This window comes from Neovison vison, chromosome 2 (assembly GCF_020171115.1).
Source record: "Neovison vison isolate M4711 chromosome 2, ASM_NN_V1, whole genome shotgun sequence".
Lineage (NCBI taxonomy): Eukaryota > Metazoa > Chordata > Mammalia > Carnivora > Mustelidae > Neogale > Neogale vison.
Genome location: NC_058092.1, coordinates 42894626 through 42907153, shown reverse-complemented (window position 1 = coordinate 42907153; position 12528 = coordinate 42894626). Strand labels below are relative to the sequence as shown.

The 12528-nt window shown below is 41.3% G+C and overlaps 1 protein-coding gene across 1 annotated transcript in view; it reads right to left on the bottom strand.

The window, feature by feature from the left end:
- SCP2 (sterol carrier protein 2) overlaps positions 1-12528 on the bottom strand; it is a 109861-nt gene that overhangs the window by 16308 nt on the left and 81025 nt on the right. The window contains exons 12-13 of the mRNA XM_044238257.1: positions 12297-12450; positions 3295-3397 (exon numbers count right to left, since the gene is read on the bottom strand). Coding sequence (XP_044094192.1) covers positions 3295-3397; positions 12297-12450 — 257 coding nt within the window. The remainder of the gene's footprint in view (positions 1-3294; positions 3398-12296; positions 12451-12528) is intronic.

The following is a 12528-nucleotide window of genomic DNA, read 5'->3' as shown; positions in this document are numbered from 1 at the left end:
CCTGGGAAGGCTTTTCTACCTGTACTGGACAATATTCATAGCCCTTTGCACATGCATCCATGTTTCTTATTAAAACAGTATTTTTATTTCCTGGGGATATCTCTCCCTGTCTATCTTCCCACTGAACTCTGTTCCCTGAAGGGCAGTGACACACAGTTAGTAAATAGTACAACCAGAACTCAGTCCCAGTTTGGTTTAACTTCAAATTCAGTGCTCATGTTGTCTGACCATACCACACTGCAACATAGATTACATCAATACTTCCAACTTAAGCCCATGAAAACAGTGTATTTTCATAAATGAATTTTAAGTTCAAGTGTTCTCCACATTCCTTGAGATCTTTTATTCCTCAAGTTTCTTTGAAGATAATCTAGAAGAGTAGGTTAATAATCCCGGTGTGGTGGGCCATCCAAAAGCCAGGTTCCTTTGAGGCCAGCAGCTCATGAATGACTATTTCTAGGTGTATCCATGCCATCTGCATGCATAATGCCTCAGAGACAGACACCAACAAGTCAGAGCAGGAGAACTCCAGCAAACATTTAGAAATTCTACTTGGCATACTTATGGAGAAATTCCTCCCACCTCCTTAAAACCGATGTAGATTAATTTTACATTTGCTGTTACTTTTAAGATCTGATCCTCTTATAATATTTTTCATCGAAGAAGTGAGACATGGTAAGGAAATGGACAGGGAGAGAGTTAAAAGAGGAAAGAAAATACACATTTGTTCCGAAACTAAAGATCATTAATACTAAGAAAGTTCTAAGTGCCTCCTTGAGTGAAAAAAAAAGTATTTCTTTCTGAGTAGGCAAAAGGTCAAGGAGTAGGTTCTGTCTTAAACTTAACTGGAACAAAAAGTTAAGACAGAATTCAAAGAAGGGCAATGAGTATTGCTAACAGACAAAAGTGGAAATAAAATCTCTGGCCAGTTTTCCTTTGCTAATGTAGAAAATGCATGAATTGACAAAAGATTTCAAGACTTTCACTTTCTAGTCTTCACAGACATTTAGGAACCTTACAGTCGTGGGAAGGAAACAAGCGGACAAGGTCCCCACAAGTGAGGTTACAGAGGGAGGAGAAAATTAAAACAGGAGCTGGAGGAATGAATTGCAAACCTAAAAGGAGACTGTGAAATAAAAACAGCACTGCTTTGTTAATCTGAATAATGAAGTATTCAATGATTGACATATAGCTTACCAGATACGCTCTAATTTTTCTAATTTTTTTTATTTGATTTTTTTTGGACAGAATAAAGTTGGGAAAAAAAAAAAAACGGGACAACTTGGCAGAAGCAATTATCCTATGGGTTGCTCTGCAGGCAAATATTGGTGGCGAGAAAAAAAATCAAGCTGAGCCCTGATAGAGTCCAACTTCAGTTCAGTGGACATATATAATGTAAGTAATTAAACAATAACAAGAGCGGCATCTGACTGGCTCAGTCAAGAGACCATGTGACTCTTCATCTCAGGGACAACTGTTTAAGCCCCATGTTGGGGGTAGAGATTATTTAAAACAAAAACCCAATAATGAGAGGTTTTTCTCCTTTTAGACTGGCAAAGATTTTTACTTTTTAAATTTTTTTAATAGATTTTTATTTATTTGATGGAGAGAGAGAGCACAAGCAGGGGGAGCAGCAGAGGGAAAAGCAGGCTCTCTGCTGAGCAGGGAGTCCGAAGCAGGGCTTGATCTCAGGACCCTGGGATCATGACCAGAGCCTAACACAGATACTTAACCAACTGAGCCACCCTGGCGCCCCAGACATTGGCAAAGATTTTTTTTTAATTTTTTTAAAAATATTTTATTTATTTATTTGACAGAAATCACAAGTAGGCAGAGAGGCAGGCAGAGAGAGTGAGAGGGAAGCAGGCTCCCTGCTGAGCAGAGAGCCCGATGCGGGACTCGATCCCAGGACCCTGAGATCATGACCTGAGCCGAAGGCAGCGGCTTAACCCACTGAGCCACCCAGGTGCCCCTTGGCAAAGATTTTTAAAAAACCAGCCAATACACAGCACCAGAGAAGGTATAAGGAAAAAACAATCACTCCTATGAATTGTTATTAAGTCTGTAAACTAGTACCCTCTTTTGGTGGAAGCATGGCAATACATACCAAAATACAAAAACATGTATCCAACAACTCAATAATTTCCCTTTATTTATGCTATGATGATCATGGCACTAAGTACTTAAAGATGAGTAAAAAAGAACATTTACTATACCACTATTCTACTTGCAAAATTTAAATACAAGCAATGTTCATTGTAGGAGGCTAGTTAAATAGGTGACACATAAATTCAAAGTGTAGTAGGTGGTCATTAAAAGCGATGGTAAAGGGACGCCTGGGTGGCTCAGTCAGTTAAGCTGCTGCCTTCGGCTCAGGTCATGATCCCAGGGTCTTGGGATCAAGTCCCACATCTGGCTCCTTGCTTGCAGGGAGCCTGCTTCTCTCTCCACCTCTGCCTGCCACTCTGCCTGCTTGAGTGTGCTCACTCGCTTTCTCTTTCTCTGACAAATAAATAAATAAAATCTTTTAAATAAAATAAAATAAAAGTGATGGTAAGGATTTATATTTATGTGGATGGAACACTGTCAAGAGAAAAAAGCAGGTTCTAAAACCCCCATGGTATAAGCCCCCATGTAGGTATATCCCCACAAGATGGTGACAGGACAGGTCTGTAGCTCCTGGACCAGTGCCTGCCTGCCCAGAACCAGCAAACCTGTTCCTCTCTACCACAGGAAGGTCACTGATCATGAAAATCCTAGAAATACAGGGTTCTTTGTGAAGACACATCAGTTGCACTGTTTTCCACTCACAATGCAACCAATCACCTTAGATGTTAATAAATTCTTTATGCAACAATGAAGGAGTTAGGTCATATGCACAATGTATGCCTTTCACACTGTAGCACAGATGAAATACACAGCTCGACTGTTCTGAATTCTTTTACTTCAGCCCACTTTGGTCAGCTTAATAGATGTATAATTGGAATTGTGGGACTGTAGCTGTTACACAAACAAGGGAAAAGGACTAGTCTTTCCTCGAGTCAGATTGTCACAGCATTTTACCAAAGTTCTTTTCAGAACTCAAGTGTGGAGATTAGTACATCCCTGAAATGCACTCTTATCAGAATTGCAGAGAAACTATAAAAGACACTCAGAAATCTAAAATAAACTCAATACTTGACAATATCATATAAATTTTTAATTTGTATCATTTCATGACAACACCAGAAATCTATATCCACTTTCTCTAGCCTCAAGGTCCTCTTGGCAGTATTTTGTGTAAATCCCACTTACCTCTTCAAGCTTCTTCTCAATCTCCTTAAAGACAAAATTTGCCTTAAATCCATCAACCGCAGAGCTGGTTGGAACAGCCTCAATTTGATGAGTTCTAAAAGAACTGGGGGAAAGAATCAATTTCAGTACATGGAGTCATACAGATACTAGGTTTTGCAACATTTAAGAGTAGTAATTTCCAAAACACTCTAAGAACAGAGGTGTTGTGTTTCTTACCCAGAGAAAATCATAATTAACTCCACAAAACAATTCAGCTTTTCTTCCCATTTTCTTCAACAAACACTGAATGCTTACTAGGTGCATGGCATTGTCCTTAAAAATACAGCAAACCAAGGACACCTGGGTGGCTCAGTGGGTTAAGCTCCTGCCTTCAGCTCAGGTCATGATCTCAGGGTCCTAAGATCGAGGCCCGCATTGAGCCCCACATCGGGCTCTCTGTTCAGCAGGGGGCCTGCTTCCCCCCCTCTCTCTGCCTACTTGTGATCTCTCTTTGTCAAATAAATACATAAAATCTTTAAAAAAATATATTACCCTCATGAAGCCTATAAACTAGTTGGGGAGAGAGACAATGAACAAGCAAAATAAATAAATAAATAAAGGATATAGGGGCACCTGGGTGGCTCAGTTGGTCAAGTGTCTGACTCTTGGTTTCAACTCAGGTCATGATCTCATGGGTTTTGAGATCCAGCCCCTGTCAGGCTCCCAGCTCAGCGGGGAGTATACTTGAAGATTCTCTCCCTCTGCCCTTCCCCCTACTCCTATAGGCACGCTTACTCTCTCTCTCTCAAATAAATAAATCTTTAAAAAAATAAAGAAAGAATACAGTTACTATGAAAAAATAATGGGGCACCTAGATGCCTCAGTCAACTAAGCGCTCAGCTCTTGATTTTGGCTCAGGTTATGATCTCATGGGTTATGAGATCCAGCCCCCGCATCAGGCTCCACACTCAGAGCACAGCCTGCTTGCTCCCCCTCCCTCTGCTCCCTTCCAGTCAGCACACACCCTCCCCCCCATTCTCTTTCTCTCCTTCTAAAACACCGTGAAGAAAATAAGGTAGGTTAAGAGGATACAAAGAGAGTATACGTGTATGTTGGGTATTCTATTTATTTTATTTAAATTAACATACAGTGTATTATTAATTTCAGAGGCAGAGGTCAGTGATTGATCAGTTGTATGCATCATTACATCAGGTGCCCTCCTTAATGCCTATCATCCAGTTACCCCATCCTTCCACCCACTCTCCTCCAGCAACCCTCATCCTACAGGTAAGAGTCTCCTACGGTTTGTCTCCCTCTGATTTCGTCTTAGTTTATTTTTCCCTCCCTTTCCCTATGGTGTTTGATTTTAGATAGCCTGGTCAGATAGGCTTCTCTGAGGAGCTGATATTTAAATTAGGTCTTCAATCCCATAAATGAGCTAGCCATGTAAAAATTTAGGTGGGGAAGCCAGTCCTAAACTTCTAATATAAAAAACTTGAGGAAAAAACTAGCTTCGCAGTTAAAGGAACTATAAGAAAGGCCAGTATGACTGGTGCAGAGCAGAGACGTAGAAGGATCTAAGGTCACAGAAACATGCAGAACAAAATAATAAGGAGCTTTAGAGATTATGGTTAGGAATCTGCGTTTTAAATATAATGAGAAGAACCGTACAGTATAAGATACAGAATAGCAATTATATGTTTTAAAAAAACAAATCTGGCTGCCAGCTAGAAAACTGAAAGGCTGCAAAAGAGGGTAGCAGGGAGACTGGGGAATGGCTATGGCAGCAGCCCAGGCAAGAGATAACATGATTAGAACAGTTACAAGAAGAGGCTGGACTCAAGATTTACATTTTACCTGTGACACAGAGAGGAATTTAGCAAACATCTGCCTATTGGTTGTCTGATAGTTAGGGAACAACTATAGATAAATAACCTGATATAACAAAAGTGATAAGGGAACAGAAGGCTGGCTGCTGAACCTTCCCCTATCCTCACCCCTACCCTTTACCCCTCACTCCTGGGTGGGAGAGATGTGACATTCTTTAAAACCTTGCTAGAGGGAAAAACCTTGACAATGGCAAGGCCTCAGGGCCTCTGGTATCGTGTAGGTCCTCTTTAGTACATGAAAGTTCTTTTGAAACCTCCCTTTTTCCTTACCTCCTCCAAGCCCTTAGTATAACCTGCCATCCCTCACAACCCCATAGTATATAACCTGCCACCTCTCACAACCTCGGGGAACGGGGAACAACAGCTCTTTCCGCCACGGGTCCTGTCCCCGGGCTTTAATAAACCACCACTTTGCACCAAAGATGTCTCAAGAAATCCTTCTTGGTCATTGACTCCAGACTCCACCCCACTGAACCTTTCACCCATTATTCTAAAACTTCATCAGAAGGAATATAGTCTTTATAGCTACAAAGGCCTGCGTTTGAATCCCAAGCTGCCTCCACTCACTAGCTATGTGATTCTGAATAAAGTACTTCAGCTCTATGCACCTCTGGTGGGGAGGGAGGGAAAAAGGTAGAGAGGGCCAGTGACTTGGCATAATTAATTATACAGAATCCTGGGACAGGGGAGACACCTAGCAGAGCCCCTGGCCCATGGTAAAAAGCGACAGCATGACTGGTATGGGCTCCAAAGCCTCATGTGTTAGATACAGATAGAAACTTGAGGGGTCTGAGGAGGAGGAGGAGGGTGTTAGGTAATTTCTCTGACAAACCACAGGCAGGCTGGTGGTGGCTGGGACCCAGATGGGGACAACACAGGAAGGATATATTTGAAGGAGTCAAGAGTACAGCGGTTTCTCGGCAAGTCTTTCTGTCTCTATCCTTTCTCCTTCCTTCTGTCTCTTTTTCTTATCTCCCCATCTGCCCCATCCATTTCTCCTTTCTCCTTCCTTCTATCATTTCATAAATATCTAATGAGTGCCTGCTACATCCCAAGCATTGTTCAAGGCAGCGGGTATGTAAGAGTAAACACGTCAGACTTAAGCCCTGTTCTGAGTTGATATTCTAGTGAAGGAGAAAAAGAAATAAATAGACAAAATAACTCCAAGTATTAGGAAGCAAACAAAAAGAGGAACCGACTTCAGGGAAAGCAGTCAAGGAATGAAATCTCAGAGCAACTGAATTTAAGCTAAGACCTTATTTAAACAAGGAAAAGAGCTGGCTATTCAGAGGAAACTGCAAAGATCCTGAGAGAGAAAGGAGCTTAATATGTTAAAAGAAAGTAAAGCAAAACCAGTCATTAGAACACAGTAAGTTGGGGGGAGAGTGATAGGAAATGAAATTGGAGAACTGGGCAGGGGCCAGATCATACAGGCTAAAGTAGGGAACTTGGGAAGCTACTGAAACAATTAAGGAAGTGAAATACAGTTGACTCTTGAACAACACAGTTCTGAACTGCATGGATCCACTTAGATGTGGATTTTTCCCATAAATATAGTACAGTACTGTAGGTATATTTTCTCTTCCTTATGATGTTCTTAGTATCACCTTCTTTTCTCTAACTCACCCTAAGAATACAGTATATAACACATATAACATACAATATGTGTTAACCGACTTTTCATGTTATCGGTAGGGCTTCCAACCAACAGCAGGCTCTTAGCAGTTAAATTTGTAGGGAGTCATCTGCTTCAGGGAATTTTCAATTGCAAAATAGCTCAGCGCCCTTAACTCCCACAGTGTTCAAGGGTCAACTGTAGTTTGTTTTGTGGTTCTTAAAACAAGAATGAACTGGCGAGAGGGGATGGGGAGATGTGAGAACAGAGGTGGGAATAATAGTTAGGAGGCTGCTGAAATAGTCCAGATAAGAAGTGAGGGTGGTCTGGACTATAGTGGAGGTAGTCCACTAGTGGAAATGGAGAAAGGAAAGTAGACTCAAGTATATATATTTATATATATATATATATTTTTTTTTTTTTAAAGATTTTATTTATTTATTTGACAGACAGAGATTACAAGTAGCAGAGAGGCAGGCAGAGAGAGAGGGGAAAGCAGGCTCCCTGCAGAGCAGAGAGCCCGATGTGGGGCTCAATCCCAGGACCCTGGGATCATGACCTGAGCTAAAGGCAGAGGCTTTAACCCACTGAGCCACCCAGGCGCCCCATCAAGTATATATATATTTTTAAAGATTTTATTTATTTATTTGACAGAGATCACAAGTAGGCAGAGAGAGAGAGGAGGGGAAGCAGAATGCAGGGCTTGATCCCAGGACCCTGAGATCATGACCTGAACTGAAGGCAGAGGCTTAACCCACTTAACCCAGGTGCCCCTCAAGTATATTTTACAGATAGAATCCATAGCCTTTGTTACTGAGAAATGAGGGGGAGCTAAAGGTGAAGGGAAAGGACAAGGATGATTCCGGTGTTCCTGAATAACTGAGGGAATGGCAGTACCATGCAATGACAAAAGGAAGAATGTAGTGGGAATAGAGGGGATCAAAGTTCCACTTTAGGTACATGGTGTATAAGATGTTTGTGAGACAAGAAGGCAGTTGAATATGAGTCTGGAGCTCAGAGAAGAGGCTGGGGCTGGACTTAAAGGGGGGTAACCATGTATATGATTAAAGTATTTAAACCCGTGGGAACTGATAAGTTTGCCTTGAGGAAATTACAGAGAAAGAAGAGAGCCCAGGACAACACCCTATGGAAGGAGGAAGCAGCAGCCAATGGATTAAAGTATTTAAACTCAAGGGAACTGATAAGTTTGCCTTGAGGAAATTACAGAGAAAGAAGAGAGCCCAGGACAACACCCTATGGAAGGAGGAAGCAGAAGCCAATGGTACAAAAGGAAAAACCAGAAGAGCACGTCGTTGCGGAAGCTGAGAAGGGAGAAAAAATCTGGGAGAGAGGAATAAACTGTATCAGTTGCTGTCAACCGTCAAAGACCCTCCTGGATTTGGCAGCAGGGAGAGTACAGGTGACTTTGACAAAAACAATTTGAAGAAGTGAGGGAAGGTAAAAGTCAAATTATATTGAAAGAGTGAAGACAAGAGAGAAATAGCGACATTTTGAGTTGCCAAAAAGTTGTAGCAGAAAAAAAAATACTGTTCAAAACTGATCTAAATTAAAGTTTACCTCTAAATTAAATGCAATTGGTCACAGCTCTTAAATACGACATCTCCTCATTTTCTCATTTCCTACTACAGCTCTGAACATTTCTTAACCACACTGTTGCAACTGCCTCCTACGGATTCCTGGCCTCTGGTTTCTCCACCATTCAGTGCAAAGTTAATGCCAGACTGATCTGCTTAAAGGGCAATATAACCACATGATTTTTTGATAGAATTCCTTCTGTGGGCTCCGTTCCAAACTCCCCAGTAGAAGATTTGAAGGTTTCAAAACCATAATCCAATCTAGTTACAACTCTATCTCCTGTCACCAACACACTACTGACTCTGCCCGTCTACCAAGGCACACACAAAATAATGTACTCCGTACCCACCCACAGAGTACAAACACCCACCCAACCCTGTACCTCAAATCTCTGTGCCTGAAGTACCCTTCCTCTACCTTTCTGCTGGGCAATCCAAGTCACCTGGTTTAAATTTACCTTCTTTGTAATAACTTTTCCTCTGGGTTTCTTCCTCCCCCCGGGGTTTCAACAGCATTTTGAAGAAACTATGTCTGCTTTCCCCACATACACAGAGGACCATTCTTGAGGGCCTAAGCATGTAGCAGTTGCTCCATCAAAGTTAGTTAATTAAGAAGCTACGTAAATCAGATCATATGCAAAGGTTACTGGCAATATAATGACTTATAAGAAATATTATTTGGTCATTCAGATGAATAAAATGTATTTCTCAGATTTATTTGGTCTTCATTCACAGTTCCTAAAAATGCTCCAAAGCCATAAAGGTGAAATGAGTGTCTTGTTATTACTGAAGGTGACTTATGGACCCCACCACACATCACTACCTCCAGGGAGGGGAGAGGAGCTGGAGACTGACGAACCAGCGGCCAATGGCTTGGTCAATCATAATTATGTACTGAAGCCACAAAAACTAAAAACCCCCAAGAGGACAGATTTTCAGAGAGCTTCCGCACTTAGGAAACCAGAACCCTCCCTCATACCACCAGGCCGGGCCCCAACCTCTCTTGTTTGGGACCTCACCCTATGTATCTCTTCATCTTATTATTGATTTGTACCCTTTATCATGTCCTTTAATAAACTGGCAAAATGTAAGTGTTTTTCTGAGTTCTGTGAGGCACTAGGAGGAGTCACTGGAATCTCCAACCTGTAGCCAGTTGGTCAGAAGCACTGGTAATAGTCTTGAGGTTTGTCACTCATGTGAAGTGGTGGGTGGGGGCCAGTCTTGCGGGACTGAACCCTCAACCTGTGGAACCCGATGCTATCTCTGGGTAGAAGGCGTCAGAACTGGGCTGAATTCAGACCCACAGGTGTCTGAGAATTCCTTGGTGTTTGGGGACAGTTAGTGGGAACTCCCATTCCCCATGATAGAACTGGATCTGGGAACCCTAAAAGAGTACCTTAAATTGACCTTGTGTAAAACAAAACCACAACCTTACTTTAAAATATTTGCACCATTAGATTCAGAATCATCTTCCCAACTTTGACCTTAGTAGTGAGTTATGTTGTATCATTAAGACTCTAAATAACACCTTCAGTATTTTCTTATTAGTCATTTGTACAGGTATCCCTGGCTTTTCAAAAGTTCATGTTACACCACTTTGCTTCTACAAAAGACCTACATTAGTATCTGTTTTTGCTAAACAAAAGAAATCCAAAGAGGATTTTGGTTTTTACCAAAAAAAAAAAAAAGTAAAAGAGGTAATAGGGCTCAATGTTAGTTTTGCAGGAGCCATTTTAGATGCAGTGTGTAGATGGAAAGTGGCACCTCCCCCAAGTTCTCTCCCCAAGAACTACACTCAGTAGGGAGTCACAGCTTTGAACTGTGCCTGTGAGCATCTGTGCTTTATCTCAATTTATTTTGTCCATCCGTTAGCAAAATGTGCTTGAAGTATCAGAAAAGCATAAGAGAGGTTATTCCAGGGGTCTGGGAAACACTCAAGAATTTTTCCATTAAGTTAATGGTAACTGCTTCTTTGCTTTACACCATTTGGGCTTAAGAAAAATTTCATAGGAATGTTCTACTTTTGGATAGCAGGGGAAACCTGTGTATCATCTGGATTTTTTTCATACTTCTGCCTTCCCACAAATATTACTGAAGCTATTTTGAACCAACTGAATCTCCTAATTATTTAGTCTCCTGAAATTAAAAACGATGAGAATTCCATGTTTAAAATAGATGTATTGCCCCCAATTCATAAACTTCTAATCTGGGCAAACTGGATACTATACTAATATGCTGACTCCAGTCGCTCTTTATAGTTTCTGTTTTACTGAGGGTTTTCAACGTCAAATATGAACTGGATGAAATTCTAGAAGACAGTAGAGACTGATGATCACCTTTAGGAGGAAACTTGAAAATTCAACATTTTAGCACCTTTTTATTTGATTCAGTTCAAGGAACATTCACTATGTCAGAGATTTTTGCAGGGGTGGAATGAAGTCACAATAGCCTTAGGCCTCAACGATTTCATATAAGGGGAATAAAAATGTGGATATACTACAACTAAGCCAGGACTGGGTATGGGTCCAGGAGGTACAAAGTGTTGTGGATATTCAGAGGGAGATGGTACCAGAGATGGGCCTTCAATGATAGAACTTTCACAACAGAAATGATATTCCAGGCAGAGAAAGAAAAGTGAAAGGGCAGAAAGAAAAGACTCAAGAGCTTGTAAAACATAGAAATATAATGGATTCTGAAAAGAAGTGTGTCAACATATCCTTTGTGGAACCAAAAGTGTGAAAAAATAAATAAATAAATACCAAGAATTTCAGAAGGAAAAAGGAAGCCAATTAGTGTTGACAGCTACATCAAGGTTAAAGAGAACAAGAACAGAAAACAAAGACAGGAACATTTCATAATCAGATCACTGTTAGCCTTACCTGACCTCTGTGGTGAGGTCAAAAACTAGACCCTAAGATAAATATTTTAGCATGGACCAAAAAAACAGTGGCCCAGTATAAAAGAATCATCATAAAAGAAGATAAGGCAAGAAGAAAAGTAAAATTTTGTCATATGTAAGACCTGACCATATTTGCTAACAGAAGGAAAGGAGTCAACAGAAAAGCAAAATTTAAAAGATTCAAAAGGGAGAGGGTATACTTAATATTTGGAACAAAGTTACAGAACTCGGTTGGAAACAAAAGCAATCCAGGCCTTGGAAAGGAAGAGGGACATTTTGCCTATGGGAAGGATGAATGAGCACTTCTGAGACAAGAGCAAGGAAGTTCAGGGATCCTGAACAAGGCTTGAGCAGAAAGTGCTTGGAAATTTGAGGAGCACAGGCATTTGGTAAGGACAGGAAGAAAATCCCCCAAGAGACAAAAGGGATTCTAGCAGCAGTGAGGGCTTAGGGCCATTCAGAAACATAAACGTGCTGAGAGCCAATTAGCATATTTAATAACTTTCTCCAAACAACCTCAGAAACTTGGGAGGCTATGCAGGGAGACAGCAGTTTTGAGAAAGGAAACCAAAAAGTGAACTTGCCTAACTTAAAATCACTCTGTCTGGCAGGTCTAAGAGAAGTAGTTTTAGGTCAGCAGCACTTTGTTTTGACTCTGCTCTCTCCTTTTTTTTTACGCCCCTTAAGTACACCTCTCAACCAGCACGGAGCCCAGCGCTGGGCTTGAACTTAACACCCTGAAATCAAGACCTAAGCCGAGATCAAGATCAAGAGCTCCTCGCTCAAACCACTGAGACACCCAGGCGCTCCGATAGTACCTCGTTTTTGAACAAAATTTTCCTAAGGCTGGTTAAGTTTAAAAGCTAATTGTCGGTTTAAAGGCTTTAAAGCCAGGCTAACAAAGCAAAGTAATGAGATATTTCCGGAGTACTAAAACAATAAAATCTGGACTATATACTTGTACAACGTCATCAGCTGTGAAAGGTCAGAATTCATCAACAGACAAAACCCAGAATGCCACTCACCTGGCAGCTTCAGGAAAACCCATCCTGTAAATCGTCACAACCACAGCTCCTCCGATGCCTAAATTATGCTGCAGAGCAACCTTTGCACCGGGAACTTGCCTTTTTCCGGCTTCCCCTCTCAGCTGCCAGCAGAGTTCGGCGCACTGAGCCAGACCTAACAAATCGAACACAGAGCACTCAGATTCCGCTGCTAACGAAAGCTGCCCCAACTGGCTTTCTCAAGCCAGACAAG